Source organism: Cynara cardunculus (genome assembly GCF_001531365.2).
Source record: "Cynara cardunculus var. scolymus isolate 2C chromosome LG 3, CcrdV1, whole genome shotgun sequence".
NCBI lineage: Eukaryota > Viridiplantae > Streptophyta > Magnoliopsida > Asterales > Asteraceae > Cynara > Cynara cardunculus.
In genome coordinates, this window is record NC_037530.1 from 24,183,837 (window position 1) to 24,203,691 (window position 19,855).

At 34.9% G+C, this 19,855-nt stretch overlaps 1 protein-coding gene across 4 annotated transcripts; it reads right to left on the minus strand.

Annotated features, from left to right (window-relative positions):
• Positions 1–6,050: 6,050 nt before the first annotated feature.
• LOC112510007 (WD repeat-containing protein ATCSA-1-like) lies at positions 6,051–18,473 on the minus strand. Of its 4 annotated transcripts, XM_025115252.1 has the most exons (10): positions 18,202–18,455; positions 15,139–15,232; positions 14,972–15,018; positions 14,696–14,855; positions 13,978–14,153; positions 12,368–12,617; positions 11,083–11,237; positions 10,866–10,955; positions 6,565–6,636; positions 6,051–6,334 (listed from the first exon to the last, which is right to left on the minus strand). In XM_025115252.1, exons 1-10 carry the CDS (start codon positions 18,349–18,351, stop codon positions 6,272–6,274), a joined length of 1,257 nt encoding a protein of 418 aa, XP_024971020.1. In that variant the 5' UTR covers positions 18,352–18,455; the 3' UTR covers positions 6,051–6,271. The 4 variants fall into 4 exon arrangements, with proteins under 4 accessions (XP_024971020.1, XP_024971019.1, XP_024971022.1 ...); XM_025115251.1 differs by having other exon boundaries at positions 14,972–15,232; positions 18,202–18,473; XM_025115254.1 differs by lacking the exons at positions 6,051–6,334; positions 6,565–6,636; positions 10,866–10,955 and adding an exon at positions 11,344–11,462 and having other exon boundaries at positions 11,147–11,237; positions 14,972–15,232; positions 18,202–18,473.
• Positions 18,474–19,855: the final 1,382 nt, after the last annotated feature.

The window sequence follows — 19,855 nt, forward strand, 5'->3', positions numbered from 1 at the left end:
TGAAGTTAAGCAACTTGATTACAGCCTTCATCTGTTTCTGAAGAGCTTTCAGTATTTTGATTAATCGTATTAATTTTCATTCCACTTAATTTTTGTTCTAATTCATTGATTAATTTTTTATTATATACTAAATTTATTGTTGGATCAAGTTGTTGTGGAATAAACATTAGATTTTCAACATAAGTTTTTAGTGGAGTAGATGTGTCATCTTTTTCTTGATATGTGTCATCTTATTTATTAGTATTATAATGATTATTTTCAACTCTATTTAATTGTTGACTTATGGTACTTAATATTTCATTTGAATAATTATTTTGATACGCAATATTTTTGATTAATTCATCTTTAGTTGTATTTTCTGTAACATTAACAAGAGAAGTAGCTACATATTTGTTTTGAATTAGTATTGATGTTTTTGGTGGATGAATACTTATGATATTTGTATTATTTTTTATATGTTTATATTCTTGAGTAATTTTTGGGGAATTATTAATTAAAAGGAAATGATTAGGTATTCCTTTTTGTCTACAAGACATTTCATACCATTCAAAAAATGTTATATGAACATCATTTTGATTAATATATTTTCTTCATGCTAATTGATGCAAAAATTCTTTATTTGAATTATTAATTGTTTTATAATAATACTCACGTTTTTCTTTATTATGATCAGCATAAATTTTTTTGAAAAGATATTGCATATTAATTGTTGATTGAGACATTTAATAATTTTTTTCAGCTAAGAGAGATGAAAGTATTTTAACATTCTTGAAAAATCTTTTGATATTTTCTTTTGTTATTTCTATATCTTTTTCAACTGAATTTATATGTATTTCTGTTTGTTCTAGTTCTTTTTTTATTAGAGAGATATTTGGAATAAAATAAGGATCATAAAGTATTTGATTTAATCTATTTTGATATTTTAGAAGATGCTCTAAATTTTTTCTTAATTTGTGTAGATGATTTTGACTTACTTCTAGGGCTTTCCATTCTTGTTTAATCATTCTTATATGATATACATAAAATCCGTGACATACTTGAATTTTATTACTCATAATTAATTTTTGAAATTATTTAATTCAGATAAAACTTCTGAACGAGTAGGACTATATCCTTCAGAATCATTTTCTTGATAAATTGGTTTTGGAATATTTGTATTGAAGTCTACATATCTTAAAGATTTAGATTTTGAAATCAAAGGTGTTTTCATATCAACGCTACTGGTTGATCTTATAGAAAATCTTGTTGGAACAAATGGAAAAGACTCAAAATTAATATTTATTGACCCATCTTCATGTTCAGTAATATTTGAGTGTTGATTAGAACTTTCTATTTGTTTAGGTTGATGAATATTTTAGAGATTCCAGTTGCAAGATTGAGTAATTTCATTCCATTTAAGACGTTTTGGAATTTGAACTTTAGTGTGTAGGGGATTTGATTCAAATATTATGGTTTTATTTTTTGGACTTGCTATCTTAGTCTTTGGCTCGATTGTTGAAGACATAGTTTTGTAACAAATTCGATAAATAACTGCGACAGCTTTGGTATCTTCTTTGAATTCTAAATTCTTAGTTTTAATTGTTAAAACTAAAGTATCTAGAATATTTAGATCAAATAATCCTATTGAGAAATTAGGATAACAATTGAAATAAATTGGACCATTAGAAATATTAGTTTCTGCCATTGCTAATATTGAATTCTTAAAATTAGTATGTCTAGCATCTCTTAGAATTAAAAGGACAGCGGCATCTATGCCTAGTCTAAATAGTGGTTTGATTGTTACTTGAACTAACCCCAACATGTAAGAACTTATATTTCTTTCTGTGTTGAATTATAACAGTTTTTGATAAAAGGTTAAGATTTTCATAATCTTTATTAATTGATAAGGTTTGTTCTGTTGCTTTAATTGAATAACCTTGAAAAAAAATCAAAATGACCTATTTTATAAATTGTATTAATATTTTGTTTTGGAATTGTCCAGTCTAATAAACTTTGTTTTATATCATTAATATGAATTTCTGATGAATTTAAATGAAGATCTTGTTCTTCATTGATTTCATTGCCAGAATTATGTCTTTTAGGGAATAAATTCATTATGTTATTTATATTAACTCAATTGTGCTTAGATTTGAGTACTGTTCTTCTAAGAAAATTAGATTTTTCTAATGATCTTTGAGCTATTAGTGGCTTTCTTTTAGACTGGTACGGCTGCACGTCTTACGCTCCCTGGTGCGTGACTTACGCTACTCCAACGTCTAAGGCTAACCAAMGCTAATATCCAATTMTCATTATAAAATTTCATTTTCTTATGGAACAAACTCATCTCTAGGACAAATTCATTAACATAAATATCATAACTCATTACCTCCCTATGAACATAAATCATGGCTCTGATACCATTCGGGACATGACCGTTCATCATAATTGAAATATATATATATATATATATATATATATATATATAAGTTAGTTATTATACAACCCTTGACATTTGTGCAACCAATACAACTCAATCTCAACCATTCATTTCATTTGATGAATACGTGATTTCATATAAGTTTTGATTATTTCCTAATATAATGTATTGATCATAATTAATGACCCATATTATTATCTTCTATAAATATTTAAATCATAATAAATGAACTCTCATCATTTCCATAAATATCTTAATTTATTGGGTTGCATTGGTTGTACAAATGCGATGAATTGTATTTGAAACAAACTCTCTCTCTCTCTCTCTCTCTCTCTCTATATATATATATATATATATATATATATATATATATGTTCTTTTGAAATAGATTTAGAAACAACTAAATCAGATATTAATTAAATAAACTGTTACTTTTAGTTTCTTAATTATGATTGGATATGTTTCTTTGACATGATATTTGTGAAAAATTATGAGTTATATTATAAAGGGATAAAAAGTTTAACATAAATTAGAACGAAAACGATCGTAAGTTTTCAACTGTAAAAAAATAGAAAGAAACTAATTACAAATAATAATATCTAATCTGTTAAATTAAATTAAATGAAAAAAATTTAAATTTTATTGATGGTGTTTGGAATTGCTTATTTGAAACAACTTATGTTTTTCTATAAAATCATTTATCAACTTATTGTAAGTTATAAGGGTTTAACTTCTTCAAAAACTTCTTATTACCGGTTTGGCACCGTTATAAGCTGTTTATCCAAACACTCAAAAATACTCATTACCGGTATTGCACTGAAATAAGTCAATAACTTATTTTTATAAACAATCCTAAACATCCCTACAAAATATTATAATGTTTAGTAGGGATCATGAAGAAAAAGCGATAAATCCTAAAGAGACCGGTAGAAAGAAAAAACTAAATCATAAAATTATAATATAATATCTTAAATTATATTTAAAAATAAATGGTTGGGAAAATATCATAAAGGGTGTTGGCTCGAACCCTGCTTCTGAGCTTATTTAGGACCTATGTATCAAATGCTTACTGAATAAATGTTTATTGGGTAATCGTTTATTAACAAGAGATCGTCTTTAATTTATTGTATAACATTTTCAATTATCAAAATAGATTATTGGTAAGCATTTTAAACCGATAAGCGCTTACTGGGTAAAAGTATTTTCCCTTACTTACCGAGTAAGACTCTCGGTCATTGTTGTCTCTTACCAAGTTAGATTCTCAGCTCTTTTCATACTCAAACAGTAAGATAAGTCATATTAATAAGCGTTTATTCAATAAGCGTTTAGTAAACGACCATTTAGAAAGCAACTTATCAGACTAGTTGTCATTCAATTCATTTGCTAATATGTACCTTTTTGCTTTATATTCTAATTTGTAATATATGTAACATTAAAAAGTATCAGATGACCATGGGCGATCAAAGGTCCGATGTATCCGCACAACTAGCACACCCCCAGAACCGACCTCTGTGCTCGTGATCCTCCTTATAGACATTAACAATCATACTATTTTATCTTAGATTTATGCACGTGCAATTGCCTGTAACATCAATTCATCAAAATATGTAAAGACTATGTAGATCCTGAGTCCTGATATATACTAAATCTCCTTTTTATACCATAATAATTATTAAATTCTATGGTTTCTCCCTCTAAAAAATATACGCTTACATACTTTTCATAAAATGCCAGTCTGTCCATAATCTGATGGTTCATTCTTTATGATTCTCGATATTAACCATTAGGAAAACTAATAGAAATAAACACTTTCAGGCCTTGGATTCATTTCTTAGTCATTTCTCTCCCCAAATTTCAAAAATATCATTACTTCCACAAGTGGCACCTCCTCAATTTGCAGAAGGTACAAATGTAAAAAGAGGGTATTGAACGTGGTTCGCAAATGCATGGAGCAAATCGGTAAACTAGATAAAGGTCCGTGTGTGGCACTAATTTATAGATTTAGTCCTTGTACTTGCGGATTTTGTTTAGAAACTTCTTTTTTTAAACTTTGACCCCTCCGAAAAATTACTACTTACGGAGGCGGTGACAGTTTAAAAATATTGAATTAATTTATCTAAAGTTTATCCAAGTTACAAGGAAGTGACTTAATGATGCAATGAGATAAGAGGAGGTTGGTGGGTGGTTTTGTGTAAGCCACACAAGATATGTCGTTGCACTTGTATATAGTTGAAGTGGAATTCTTAAGCATGAATATCAAAATCATTGGGCAACTTTACACTCATTCTCACGAATTTCAAACTCTTTTTTCAAGCGTAGAAATAATTTTCTTCCTCACGTATTTAAATATCAAAAAAGTTGATGTAGCGTAGGCATATTGACATGACTATTGGTATAACACGGTTTTTGGAAAGTAGATATACTCGTGTATGTCATTGATTACGTTACATGTTCATGTTGCAAGTTGTAATGCAACAAAATACGTTCACACGCACACATATATTTACATAAATATATACATGAATATATGTGTGTATACATAAGTAGGTGAAGTTTCAAGTGAGAAGTAAAAAGATTAAGAAGGGACGAACCGAAGATTCATGTGAATCATTGGTAAGCTCGAAACAATGCATGTGAGCCAACATTTCACTTTACCAATGATTTACATATGGACCTTCCCTTTGTACCTTTGCATTTGAACCTTCCCCCCCCCACACACACACACACACACACACATATATATATATATATATATATATATATGATGACACTCCTTTGGATATATTTAATCATATATGACTAAGCGACTATGTTGTTAATGCAACATGTGTTTAATCATATATAATTAAGCTTGTATATCACACATGTAATCATATATGATATTGAAATTTATCGTCTCCTAGTAAAATATTTAGTTTCTCGTTTGAACCTACCTATATATATATATATATATATATATATAAAGAGAGAGAGAGAGAGAGAGAGAGAGGAGGGAGGAAGTTCATACGAAAATAACACTTATTTAAGAAAATAAGATAATGGCTAAATTACGTACAAAATCACATTTGATTTTACATCGACGACCAAAAAATTGTGTAGACTATGGCCATGCGGCAAGGTCGCATGGTAAGGTCGCGTGAATTACATGTGATTTTGTACTTGATGCTAGTGTAAAAATAACATGTGACTCGACGGTTCTCCTTTTTTTTTTAAATAAATATTATTCTTATATGAAACTTACTAATACATATGTATTCACAGATAGGTGTAAAAGACAAATGGGGATCGGAGAAAGAGAAAGAGAGTGATGCATATCCTCTAATCTATGAAATACCTGGCAGCAACAAATGAGTCCAAGATGGCTTCATCATCTTGACTGAAGACGAGCATCATTTTATAATGGAGTTGCTTTTTTTAGCATAAAACAGTTGTCTCACCACCACCTCTATACACAATTGAAATGAAATCATTGTTGCCACGTGGCCAACTCGAAGGGGCTGAAGTTCGACACACAGCTTTTTTTGGAAGACAAGTCCTCTGCCATGTCATGAGACAAACTCAGTAATATATACAGACCTTACCTCTATCTATCTCAATAGACGAATACTTCCCTCCATTGCCCTTATGTTGTTTGGTAAAAAGAACATCAACCGATATGATACATTGGTAATCACAGCCCAGTAAAACAAATCCCAATATCTGGAAATGTACATATGATATAAAGGAAGCCCAAAACCAGTACTAATCCAAATAACTCCCAACACCTTTAACATACATAATGTAGAATACGTAACTACATACATACAGATTAATTCGATCATGAAAGTGGAAATGCAGCAATAGCTGTTAATGGATTCAGTCACTCCAGTTATCCTGGTCAACTGCCAGAGGCTGCCCTGTTCTTCTATCCCCTTCATCCTAAACCAACAAAAACCATATATCATTAGTTACAAACTCCGAGTACTCGTTATACTTTTTTAGTAACAGTGGTAAGTTACCAGCAAGGAAAACCTCAAACGGGAATGTCTAACCAGTTGAGCTACCCCAATGGTTTCAAATTCATAATTAATGGCACGGTGGGAGTCTAATTTTTAGACAAAGAGTCTATGCAAGTATTTGTTCTTTGGTTTGGAACTGGAAAGACATACCACATCTTCAGAAATCAGCTTGGGAGGAGACCAAATGAGGATTTGTCTGTCATTACCACCTGTGTATAGTTCCTGTGATGGAATAAACTTTTATTAGAAAATAGCAGGGCTTTCTTTTTCTAGTTGAAACTTGAAAGAATTCATAAAAAGAGATGATGAATCAGATACAAAAAGTAGCGGAGGAACATGATATGCCCTCCCCTTCCAAAGGGTGACAAACAAAAATACGAGAAATCTATCATAAATGTAATTTTCAACTAGACTCGTAGTCTGATTCAAGAGTTTGAGTATTAGTCAACTATCTAAAATGAGCCTTCATTGTGACAAGATAAAAGAGTTCGTGTGGACCAATATCAAGGGCTGTCAATATTTTGTAACGATTGCCAATAGGGAAAAAGAGGTTATCTTAGAAAAATAAAAACATTTCATTTATTTTGGGACATCACAAGAATAGGAATTGTTGTGTTTATTTTGGGAGGAAGAAGGTGCTTTAACAATAGAAATGCAGCTTGCTCATATGTATTTGATACAAATTATTGGTCAGTTTTCTTTTGGAATGGAGACTGTTTCGGTAGACTTAAGGAAAGCTTATATGCAATTCTAATGAATCACGGACATGAAATCTTAACTGAATTTTCAGTCTTGAGAAATACAAAGCTCATATAGATTATAGACATATGACTATTTAAGTGATCATTAATTCCTTATCTTCAAATGAATATATATGAACAGTTAAATCTTATAAACATGGATATGTTTACTTTGACATGTCCTAGCTGAGCCTTAATGTGTCTACACAAGCCTCTCGTAGCCTCGTTTATGTCAATGTATGCCCAATATGCAGTTTCAGTCCACCAACTCCAAATGGACAACAGTGCCCGATCAAAATTAACAGAACCATTAGTTTGCCTCCGTTAAAGGACAGAAATGCCTGATTACAAATGAAATATGTACATGTCAATGAAAAGCCTTTAGGGTTTAGTTTTTATTTATTTATTTTTTAACATGCACCAATAACATGACATGTTTTCCCTTAAAAAAAGTGATGTCTGGCTCATAACACATCTAACAGAAAAGGACAAGGGTTATGTTTGGACTGAAAGTGTTGGTCCATTTGGAGTTGGCGGACTAGAAGTATAAAAAAATGTCCAAGTGACTGGAAGTGCAGAATGGGTGTATGACCAGGAACGGTTTTTGTACTTTACAGTTGTGCATATTTTCAAGGAACATATTTATATATTTCTCAATGCTATTAGATTTTTGAGTTCTAGGGACTGAATCTGAAATGAAAATTGGATGAACAGAAGAGCTGTCCACCATAGCATACTTTTATCTTATTAACTATCAAGTAGAAAGTTCAATTAATAGGGTGAAGTTGCATGGCATTTTGAGGGTGTAGTATATGCTGGAAAGAGCTCCATGATAGAAAACCTAAAGGCCATAAATGTATTGCTACATTGAATACCCTATTACATCAAAGACGAACATTCCAATAGATGAATGTAAGCAACACCAAGGCAGAGGCATATTTACAAGTGTTGGTTCCTTAACTTTAAACAAAGGCTGAAGACCTCTAGCATACCAATAGCCTAGTGATGGCTTAGCCATACACCCTAGCAAAGTTATTAAAGGCTCAAGGCACACTTAGGCATAAAGGGGTCCCGGGGCGTAGGTGTGAAGCGCAGGCATGAGGTGCAGACCTCAGGAATGTGAGGCGCAACGTATAAAAAGAGTATATATATACACACACACAGACACAGTTGTACACAACTCAAATATGTAGCAAGTACTACCGTGCAACAATCAGCAGTACTTCGATAAAGGCAGAAGGGAGAAGTTTTAAAGCGTGAGCCATGAGGAAGAAGTTTTAAGGTCTGGGTAATTATCGAGAAAGAGGCTTGAAGTTTTAAGAACTGGGTATTTAATATTAGGTTTGACTTATGTCATCTATTTAATATCTCTTTTTTAAGAAGTCTAGGAGATAAGAAGATGAGAAAACTTAATATTGGGGTTTGACTTTGTATTTAATGACTCTCTATGAGGCGCGTCTAGACCCACAAGGCGCCTCAGCCAAGGCGCAGGGCTTAGTGAGCCTCGTGAATACGCCTAGCCTTGACTTTAAAAAAGCCCCAAGACCTTGAGCCTCAGAGCCTAGGCACGCCTCAGGGGCACTTCTAACAACTATGTGCCCTAGTAGGAATTTTGACAGTTGGATTTGTTTGTGCAAGTTTCAAAAGATTAACATGAAGATTTGTGTCAAATTTCATGATTATGCTCCAGGTTTTGGTGCTTTATCTTTAATATTTTTATGCCATATCTTCTAAAACCATTAGTTCTAATTCAACCCAATCATTTCCATAACAATCCTCAACCCTTATTTTCTAATTCTATTTTAGATATACACCTTTCTAGATCACTACAAATGCAAAAGAGCTCACACCACGAGACCCTTTTCCTCTCATAATATAACCCCCTGCATCTCGAATCCTCTCCATATTTCATACCACCATCACCATACTGCCACCATCGGGATGTGTGTGGAGAGAATTGATTGCAAGCACATGTTCAAAGAGATGCAATGAAGTGTTCGATTAATCTGCATTGTTTTAATGGAGTAAATATCTGAGATTAACCCTTTTGACAATGAGCCTCGTGTGAACCATATTTTTCTTATAATATATTATCATGAGAGTATGTTACTTTTTGTTCACCATACATATTCTTGCTCTAGTTTGTGATTGAACATGGATAATTTAGGACTATATGGAGTCATATTCCCCTAAAAGATCTAAGTTTAATCAACTTGTTGAATTAATAAATTGGTCTTCCGTTAATTGAGCATGCCACAAATCAATTGAGTCAGCTGGATTAACGAGCCATAGTAGAATTGTATGGTTAAGCCGTGTTTACAAAGCAAGGGCGCTTGAGGGTGAAGAATTTCATCAAGCACAAAGCATCTAGAAATGATATAAAGACTTTCACTTTCACACAAACATTCAAGGTCTAAGGACTTTGACTGGGAATTAGGTAAACTCAATATAAAAAATTCCATCATCTCATGGTAAAGATTTTAAAATTGTTCAACCAAAATCCTGAATTAATAAGGTTAAACAAAAGCTTTATCAACCCTATCTTTCACTAAAAGGACAGTTTTTAAGTATCCAGGTTCCATAATCCAAAGAGTGGAAAAGGGAGAGGAAGACAAAACGAATCACATGAAAGCAGGGTCGCTCAAACGGAGAGCTGCCACAGGGGTGTGGTGTGACGAGAAGGTTCTACTAAAACTCAAGGGCAAATTTTATAAGGTAGCATTCCGACCAGCTATGTTGTATGGGTCGGAATGTTGGGCCACAAAGAAGGCCGTTGAGAAGAAGTTGGAAGTTGCGAAAATGAGGATGCTTATGTGGACATGTGGTCGGACCAGGTTAAACAAAATTCAGAATGAAGTTTTTTTGGGCTAGGAGCTGCCCCATTAACGGATAAATTAAGAGAAGAGAGACTGCTCTGGTTTGGGCACGTTCATAGGAGGCCGAAGACAACACCGGTGAGAAGAGTAGAAAGGGTGATGATCGAGGGGGTGAGAAGGAGGGGTAACTGGATAAGCCAAGGAGGATGTGGAACGAGCAATTGAGGTTGGACATGGCCGTGATATTTCCGAGAACATGACCTCTAATAGAAGTACTCAGAGACGGAGGACTAGGATAGCATACTAGATATAGGGACTGTAGCCAACATGGTTGGCCACAAGGGAGTTAGACAAGTCAGGGATAGAGGGCAAGCAATGTAGGCTAGAGATGTGCTGTTTGACCTATTTGCTCTGTGTCTCATCTGCTTGTCCTACCCTTTCGCATGTTTTCAGTCCACCTACCCGTCGACTTTTCTTATTTTTTATCCGTGCTTCTTTCACCATATGCTCAAACTCTCGCACAAGCCAAGGATCTTCACAGGAACAGCCACTCTACCCTGTTGGGGTAGAGGTCAGGTCTGAGTACATCTCACTGTTCCCAGAACCTACTTTTGAGTATGATTTACCGAGTTGCTTTGGTTTTGTTATCATTCACGAATTTATAAATCCAATTCCTGCCTAAATTTGTGTTCTTTGTGTCAGTATATTAAATCACTCAACCTCTTTACTCGAATAACTTTGTGTCGTATTAGACTGACTGCATGTACATTCATTATCTTGTGTGGGAATGATAATTAAAATAGAGAGCCAAAAGTACTTCTCTTGCAAAGTACGAAGTAAGAAAAATGTAAGCACATACATATGAGGTCACAGAGTGGAGGAGAGAGAACTATACCTGATCATGGGCACCATACCAACAACAATTGACATGCTCATAGTGTCCGTGAAGAGTCATGCTAGCCTTCCCCGTCCACACATCAAATGCCTGGAGCATTCAGAAAACTTGGTTAAAGATACATACATACATAATATATATCTATATATATATACACTCATTTTCACTTTATTGTTTTCTACTCTTCAAGAAACCTAAAGAGTGTCAAGTGACGTACTTTTACAGATGTCATGCATGGAACAAAGACAAGGGCTGAATCCTGAGTCACAGCCAACTGTATTGCCTTGCTACTTTGTAGTCGCACAATCTCAAAGTGCACAAGTGTATTGCAGCCAGATTGTATATCCCACAATCTTAACCTTGAATCAGACCCTAAAATTTAAAACATATTGCAAAAATTAAGCATCAATCGAGTTGTGGATATATTTAGCCCTCAACAGTCAGCACTGACATCATGATACTTGCTGGAAAAAATGACCTTGCATTCAGCCATTCACTGAAACAAAGTGCTTTTCTGGTCCATTAGTACATCAAGCACTGGCACCACTAAGTCAGACTTAAGCTGATAAAGCACTCCTTCTGAAGTGAGAGACCATACTGCTCAAGGTAAGAACCAACAGTTCTTCACTTATTTGAGGTATAAAACTTGTCATAAAACAAGGATTTGCTGTTCAAATCTACTATAAACTAATAATAGTCAACATGCTCATTGTCTTGAATGGTTTGAGGAGAGACAAAGATGTGATCATAAGTCCCATTTGTTTGATGCAGGGAGAATAGTTATGGGCCCATAAAATGGAGGATGGGGATTAGTAGTGTGAGCTGATAACACCTAAGTTGTTTCCATAGAAGCACTAATATTATACAAACACGTACAGAATTTTTGTGATTTGGTTAAAACCATGTGTACTTGTACATATTAGGAGAGTATATATGATTTGGTAGGTTAAAAAATGACTTAAGCATTTCCAAGGATTCCACAAATTTGTGATTACAATGTAATTAGGTGCTTCTCCTTGTAAGCACAAAAATTGCAGTCCTTAAAGCGCTGAATCATTTATTCCCGACAAACCATATCAGTATCTCTTATAATGTACTTATAAGCATGCTTAACTTGAGAAATCACACCCATGCCCCAAGTATTAATGAACTAGTTTCTTATGCTAATAAATTGTACCAGAAAGGATTATACAAATGTTTAGGGTTGGCTTCAAAAATCATGACCCACCAAAACCCTAACCACCTACTGTCAAAAAAATGGCCCTTACAAGATGACCATGGTAATCAAACACCTACATGAAATGTTAGCATATTCTGGATGATGTGGCAAGCAATATGTACCATTGTTTTGTATTAACCTAAAACTAGAAATAACATAAGCGTTTTGTTATTTCTGAGAAAACAAAAGCCTATGTATCTTACCAGGCGTTTTAGAAAATATTTATCGCACAAGTAAACCTACTTGATCAGAAAGATTATCTATTTTGCAAATCAGGCTCAACCTGCACTTAGAAGATACATGCCATCTTCAGTCGCTTTCAGTCCTATAACAGCACCATAATGAGCAGTGGCACGATCCTGACTAGACAACAACCCTGGATGGAGCCTCTGCTTAGCAGAACCCTTGGCATGCCTGAGAATCCTACTGCTACCAGAGTGTTTTGAACCACTCCCAGAAGAACCTTTTCTCTGTGGTGCTCGAGCCTTTGCAGATGAAGTCTGGCCTGGCAAAGAGCACTTAGATGTTGAAACCTGACAAGAAGACGGAGCATACAATAAAACTCAATATCAGATACTGCTTCACAGAACTCAATCCCTCTCAATGTCTCCAATTTCCTTTGACATGTTTGCTTATTAGGTCCTTACATCCGTTCAACATTAAACCTTTTCAAGTCTTACTCATATTACTTGTATAGAATTTTGTCTCAGGACCATAAAGGTTGCACAACTTAGAATCTCATGCATTGTAAAATATTATAAAACATTCAAGGGGAAAAGAAAGAAAAACAAGAAAGATAAACTATCATAATGTGATACTGGTACTATGATTGTGTTTATTTCATTCATTCCTACACCACTCGCCATGAAAATATGACCACTAGGAGATCACGTCTTTCCTTTTTTTTCTCTTCATCACATATTAAAACCGAGTGCTAAAAGTTGCAGAATATCTCAGCTGGCAACTATAGAGGATATCTGGCAAGAATTTTCCTTTCCAGCACCTAATCCTGTTATGAGGTACCTTTACAGAGTTGTGCAAAAATGTAAAGACTAATTCTGAACAGAAAATTGACCCTGAACCAAGTCACCAATTCATCACCAACCGCATTTAAAAATCATTTTACTTTTCCATTCAGTTCAAATAAAACACTTGTGAAACCTAAGGCAATCAAATGTTTCCCAACTTTGACCTGGATGCACCCGGAAGGACAGGAGACTTGTCCCATGAGAAGGGTATTAGAAAAGGTGAGAGAGAAAAATATTAACATTAGTGAAACAAGTAGAAAAGGCTTTGTTCTATTGGTAATATACCAAAGGACTTGGCTTACATAGGAAAAACGTGGATGGGAATTATTCATGCTTTTGCATCAATTTTGGCTCGTAAGACTTCATTACATTTCTACTGCATCTCATTTTAGTCGACTGCGCCTACCCAAACTATCTCAATTTTGAAAGCTTTATGATTGTTGTTATCACTACGCTACTTCTATCAACTTCTTATTTGCTTCAATGACAATATTTATATGAGCCTTCTGGTTTGTGTTAAATGAGCTTAGTCCACAACTAAATATGATTGTAGATGCAACAGTTCTCATGATTAGCAGATACCATAGTATGGGATGGCTCCAAACACTAGAGAATTAGAAAGAATTCATGCATGCCGCCATAGTCCACATGCAAGAGACCATTCTACAGATATCAGACCATCGACAGATAATACTTAATTGGATTTATATCCCTATGATGATACCATGAATCCATGATAGTCTAATTGAACAATTATACAGATGTGTTGCTTTTATTCTGTAAATGCAGATGTGTGACTCTCAACATCTAGCAGGCCTGATTTTTTTTTTTTTTTTTTCAGTAGGTGTAGATGAAAGAACGCAACCTTAGTAGTGGACCGCTCAAGTAGAGGCGGGCGTCTTCCGAGCTGAGAGTGAGATTGATCTAAAACAGAAAAACATCCTGCACGTCTAATGTCCCAAAGTCGAATTGCACCATCACAACCCCCAGTCACCAGGACCCACTCACTAGAAGTAGACCACTCCACTGCCATTATGCCATCTGTCATTAACAAAATTACTAAGAAGTGAGTTTTCAAGATCCATGTGAAGGGTTTTACAGGATTCATGCCCTACAACAAACTACATTTTATCATAAAAAGCCGTAAGGGGTAAACTGAGATTAGAGAGCGTATCATACCAAGGATAAGGAATACAATTTTTTTTCATATTAGAACTTTTCTAAATAGTTCATGTGTTAGAAGTTAAACATAAGAACAGTATAAGCAACAAAAAGTAAAAAGATCTGGTAAGACTGGACTTGACAAATGATACATATCAGAAAAAGGGAAGGCCAATGCCAACCACAATCAAGAATCTTTCGATCAATAACATATAATGTGATCCCCTTCTAGAGCAGAGATATCCACTGCCCAATATATGTCCATGTTGGTAATCTAATGCTACATCTCTCCTCTTGGTAGAGTAAGATATTAGCTATTCATATAGACATAGGTTTTCCATTAGCCAATGATTTCGCAAGAAATAATTAAAAAAATAATCTTTAAACATAAGTATAACATGTCTGCAACACCATCAGCATACCACGGTGACCCGATAACGTGTGAGAAAATGCCCCTGAAGCCATGTCGCAAAGCCGAACCTGAACATCTTCAGTTGCAGTGGCAATAAGCATGTGAGACGTGGCTAATGAAGACATCGCTGTCCTATACACCTTTCCAGGCATTTTGAAATCCATCACCACCTATGAAGAAGAAAACATTATAACAAAAAGTCAATTTAAGACACGGGTAACTGATGACAAGGAGCATTAGCTAATTAAAACACTGTGATTGAAGATAAAAAGAACCATATGTATACCTGTGTGGTATTGGTATCCCAAACGTTGACGTGGTGATCATACGAACCTGTGACAAAAAGACCCGTATCAATTGGATACCATATGGCTGTGGATATGGCAAATTTGTGCCCATTTTGATGCTGCTTATCAACAAGTAGTATGGGCTTATGCTTAGCAATCAGACCACCTCCATCATAGTCTGTCGCACGTTGAATATCATAAACAGCAAGTGATGCATCTGATGCTCCAGATAACAAGTATCTTCCTTCTGTCAAATCAACCTGATTTAATGATCAAACATACTGACCACGATAATATCTAACAAATAACGTAATATAGGGGAGAATCTAATCATATGCAAGCATTAGGGACTTTACTAAAAAACCGGCCTACAAGTTCACATGAAGACCCTTTTCCCAAGTAGTGGGTGCTTAGTACACACCAAAATTCTGGTGTTGCAACTATCTTTGCTTAAATTCATAAAAAAGGAGCACACACATGTGTTCCCCAAATTTGAGGTACAGTGTTCAATTATTTGTTGCTTAAGATTACATAATAGCATTATAGCATAATAGCAGTGCTCATTAAAGTATTAGACACACAACAAGCTGATATGGGATGTTGGAATGATTTTCAAAGGACGGACTTCGAGGAAAAAGAGTGTTAAAGGAGTTGATAGCAACATCAGTTGTAAACTGATTCGCATGAAACCATTCTCAGGTGCATTCGAGAGTAGAGAACCAGTTCACCAAATGAAGTGTATCCCAAGGAAGTAATGAGATCTCTAATGTTAAAAAAGAAAATACAATTGAATCGCTATAAATGCCCTTGGGACAACCAAAATTTATTAATTAAGCAAGATATTAATTAACTGATAAATTTATAATTATTAATTTATATTTATGAGAGAGTTGTTGGCTGATGAAGAAATACTTGAGGGCGCTGTGGGGACTGATAAAGGTGATGATGAAAGTTCTACAATAGATCCCCCTTCAACAACGCTATTAAGGCAGTAAATAGCAATCACATTGAATAATTTCTTAAAAAATAACACCAAAAAACAATGATAAGAAAATTTAGAGATGAGATTCAATGTACAGTGATTTCAACAAAAAAACAAAAGACAATTGAGTGATTTTTCAAGAAGTCTTCATAAATCATTCAATGTAATATATAAGGAACTATTTGTTTATACTTTGCATGGGGTATATATGAGTAATCAAAAATGTATTATCTTATAATTTTAGCGAATTATTACTTTAGCACGTTATCCACAAGTTGGGACCGATTAAAAATATTATCTAAGAAAGATTATTAAATAATCAAGTACAAATTAATAGAGTTTCAACTGTAGGTCGTAAAAGTACTATATAGAATATGAGGTTGCAATCATTTTTTATCCAAAGACTATATGCAACAAGCTATGCGAGCAGAGTAACCTAACACATATTCTGGAGCTATGTAATGACCATACCGCTGTTGTTTATGTGGTGCACGTGGGGACTTGTATCCTCTGTCATAATGTGTTTCTAAATCTTCAGGAGCTGTCAATTATTGTAAATTGTTACATATTTTTTTCTCTTGATATTCCTATCTAAAGTAAAGAGTCACACATAAGGTTTCCCCTGCCACATCTCTTTATGCTTCTACACCAAGAGTTCTTTTATTGTACCGAATTATCTGCCTTACTTGCTTCTTTTATCCAAGTCTAATTATTCCACAATCCTTCTCTATGTTCAAAAAGAAAAAAAAAATCAACTGCTAACCCTACCACTTGTCTGTCAGAGACATCCTAATGGAGGTTTTGACATCAATGCACCTCTTTTTGAACTATATATTTATGTTAAACTTGTGTAGGTTGATAGTCTCTCTCTTCCAACTTTCATTATTTGTCCACTAACACAGAATGATAAGATCCTACTTCCAGGAAGTTGTAACTTCAATAGTAAGCGATGTTGCTTCACAGTAGTTGTTCCACACCATCGACCACAACAGGTACCACATAGAAGAGCATGTCCAACATTATGTCACATATTCACAACCTCTTGCACATGATGCGGGATTGCAACTAGATGCGGGATTGCAAGTAGATGCGGAGTAGAGGCACTTGTAAATCATGTGCAGAAGTACAGGTAGTCGTCAAGGAGGTCTCCGTGAAGAAGAAGATAAGGGCATAAAACAAGAGGGGTAAGAAAAGGTGAGGCCATGAGGACAATAGTTGTGTCATTGAACATTAAATTAATTCAATGTTTCTGTCGTTTTACTTATGTCAATGTGAATATTAATTGAAATGTTTTGGAATTCTTTTGTTGAAGTAATTAATATCTTTGCAATCATTTGGACATCAATGATGTCCAATAGGTTAACAATCTTCAACCGTATATAGCAGTTGTGGGTATATGAATAATCATCATGTTCAAGCATGCTAGGAGAACTAAAATGGCATGGCTTGGAATTGAAATTATAGCAAAGGCAGTTCAAATTTAGATATGCATGAGTTCATTTATGAACCTTGAAGTCCACATGAAAGAAACCTACTTCCTACCATCCAATAAGACCTGTATATTAATGATTTTTAATACTGATCCACATTTCACCCTCTGAGTCGGAATAAATATGTTTTTGAAGACCGTTGTTGCTAAATGCATGCGATCTACCAATTTTGGGTAATAGATTTTCCCTTTCACTACTAGCCGAACTGTCAAAAGCAGATAATAGTTTAATGCTTTTTCTCTAATCCTGTCATCACTATAATACCTTTAGTAGCTACTAGCTACAAAGCCATGATTTGACACAACAAAAGCCGAAAAGATTTATTCTAGATCCAAGAACGCCATTGCCTAGAGTCACAGCTGCACTTAGTGTTTAAGCTATGTAAAAAGGTGGATTCCTCAATCTGCACTTAGCTTATAGATGAGATGGTTACTTAACATAGTTGATAGCTCAGGCTTTGCGATTTATAGACTCAAGCATTCGTCCAGACATTCCGGATATTGCAATTTGCAGGCTTTATCATAAACCTCTATATGATTCCATATGCTTGAGTTTCAATTGCACACTAGCACATGAGAGGCAGTCATGAATCTACATAGTGGTTCCATACAAGTGAATCAAAGGACACCCAGAAAGCCAGTGCCACCACATATGCAAGTGCTTAACATATATAGTAAAAAAAATCCTTTTTGAAATGAAGGTGTAATACAAAAATTTGGAATAAATAAAAGTACAAAAGAAAGAGAAGAAGAAATACCTGAAGAGAATTAATGGCGCCACGGTGAGGAGAGACAATCTCTTTGTGATTGGAGAGCTGAAGAGAGGATACTCTATTCGATCGAATACGAGTGATGAAGGAATTAGGGCGTAGTTTTCCCGATTCTCTATCTCCGATCTCCTTCCACATTCTCCTCGCATCTTCCTCTTCCTATTACCTCAATTGGTTTTTTGTTTGATTCACAACAAATCTCTTTGATGCGAATTATAAATTTCAGAGACTGAAACCAAGGATTTTGGTTCTGATTGCGCAATCGAGAGTCGTAACATGAGAGCGGGGTTTGAAAGTGGAGGAGGTGATCATGTTCGAGTGGAATGGGCCCAGATACCAGCCCAATTGCAGGTCATGAAGTCAAGTCTCAATACTCTCACTCGTAGTGATGGCCAAAAACCGTGTTTCCGGGCCGGGCCGGGCCGGGCCAGTTCCGTCTCAAACTTTCTCGTAACCGGCCATAACCAGTCCCGGCATAATCGGTCACGGTCCCGGTCGAAAATTGTAATACCGATCAAGGTTCTTCATAACCGGTTATGGGCCGCCGGTCCCCGTCCCAGTCCCAACCGGTCCGAGCATTAAAAATTAATTTTTTTAATGATATATATTTTTAATACATTATAAATTTTGTAATTTGGTCACTCAAATACACTTTAAAAATGTATTTTAATATAATTAAAGTTACGTCGTCTTAAAAAAATATATTATAAAATTATTTAAAAATACATTTATTTATAAAATTATTTTAATTTTCGGGCCGGACCAGGCCGGTTCATAACCGGTCCCGGTCCCACAAAACTGCCAAAAACCCCAACCGGTCCCCATTTTCGGTCCCATAACCGGTCTTTACGGGTCCCGGCCCGATTTGGCCATCACTACTCAATATCACATGGCCAAAAACCGTTCCCTGAGTCGGGCCAGGCCAAGGCCACCCAATCCGGACTGGTCCCGGTCCTGTCGCATATGGTGACTCCCACTTAAGGTTTTTTATCCAGTTAGGGTAACCGCGATCCTATAATCGGTCCTTACTAATCCCGGACCGGGTGACCGTGGTCCCATAACCGATCTCGGGTGGGGTCGGTCCACTAGCGGCCTGGGTCGAGCTGATAGGGCCATGTCTAGTACCATGGGTGTACAAAAGTCAAAAACCCGATTCACCCACTCAACCCAATCGTAACTCGATATCTTATTGAGTTGTAAAAATTTTCAAACTGTAGGTATTAGGTTAGAATTAACTTATGTTTATTTGAACCCAATGTCTTTCAATATCATGTATACAATGTGATTTTTTAACCTTAATTAATATATTTACATTAAACGTTGGCTAATGCTCATAATTATACCACAATTTCAGCCATTTTTAAACACATTTAGCTTTATTCTCTTACGTAATTGTTAGTTTTATTTGTATTTCCTCATTTCGGTTTTACTTCGTTTTTAAAACAGCTGCTTAGTTTTATTGTAAAAAGGTGTATCAATGTTTTAACTTGGTCAACCTAACTCACAAGGTTTGAGTTGGGTTTAGTTGGATTGTACTTTTGTTTGAACTGGGTTGGATTGAGATTGTAACACCCTTGTCTCGCATGGCCGGAAGATGGTGTGTTACGGAGGAAAAACATAACAAGATAAATAGCTAATATAT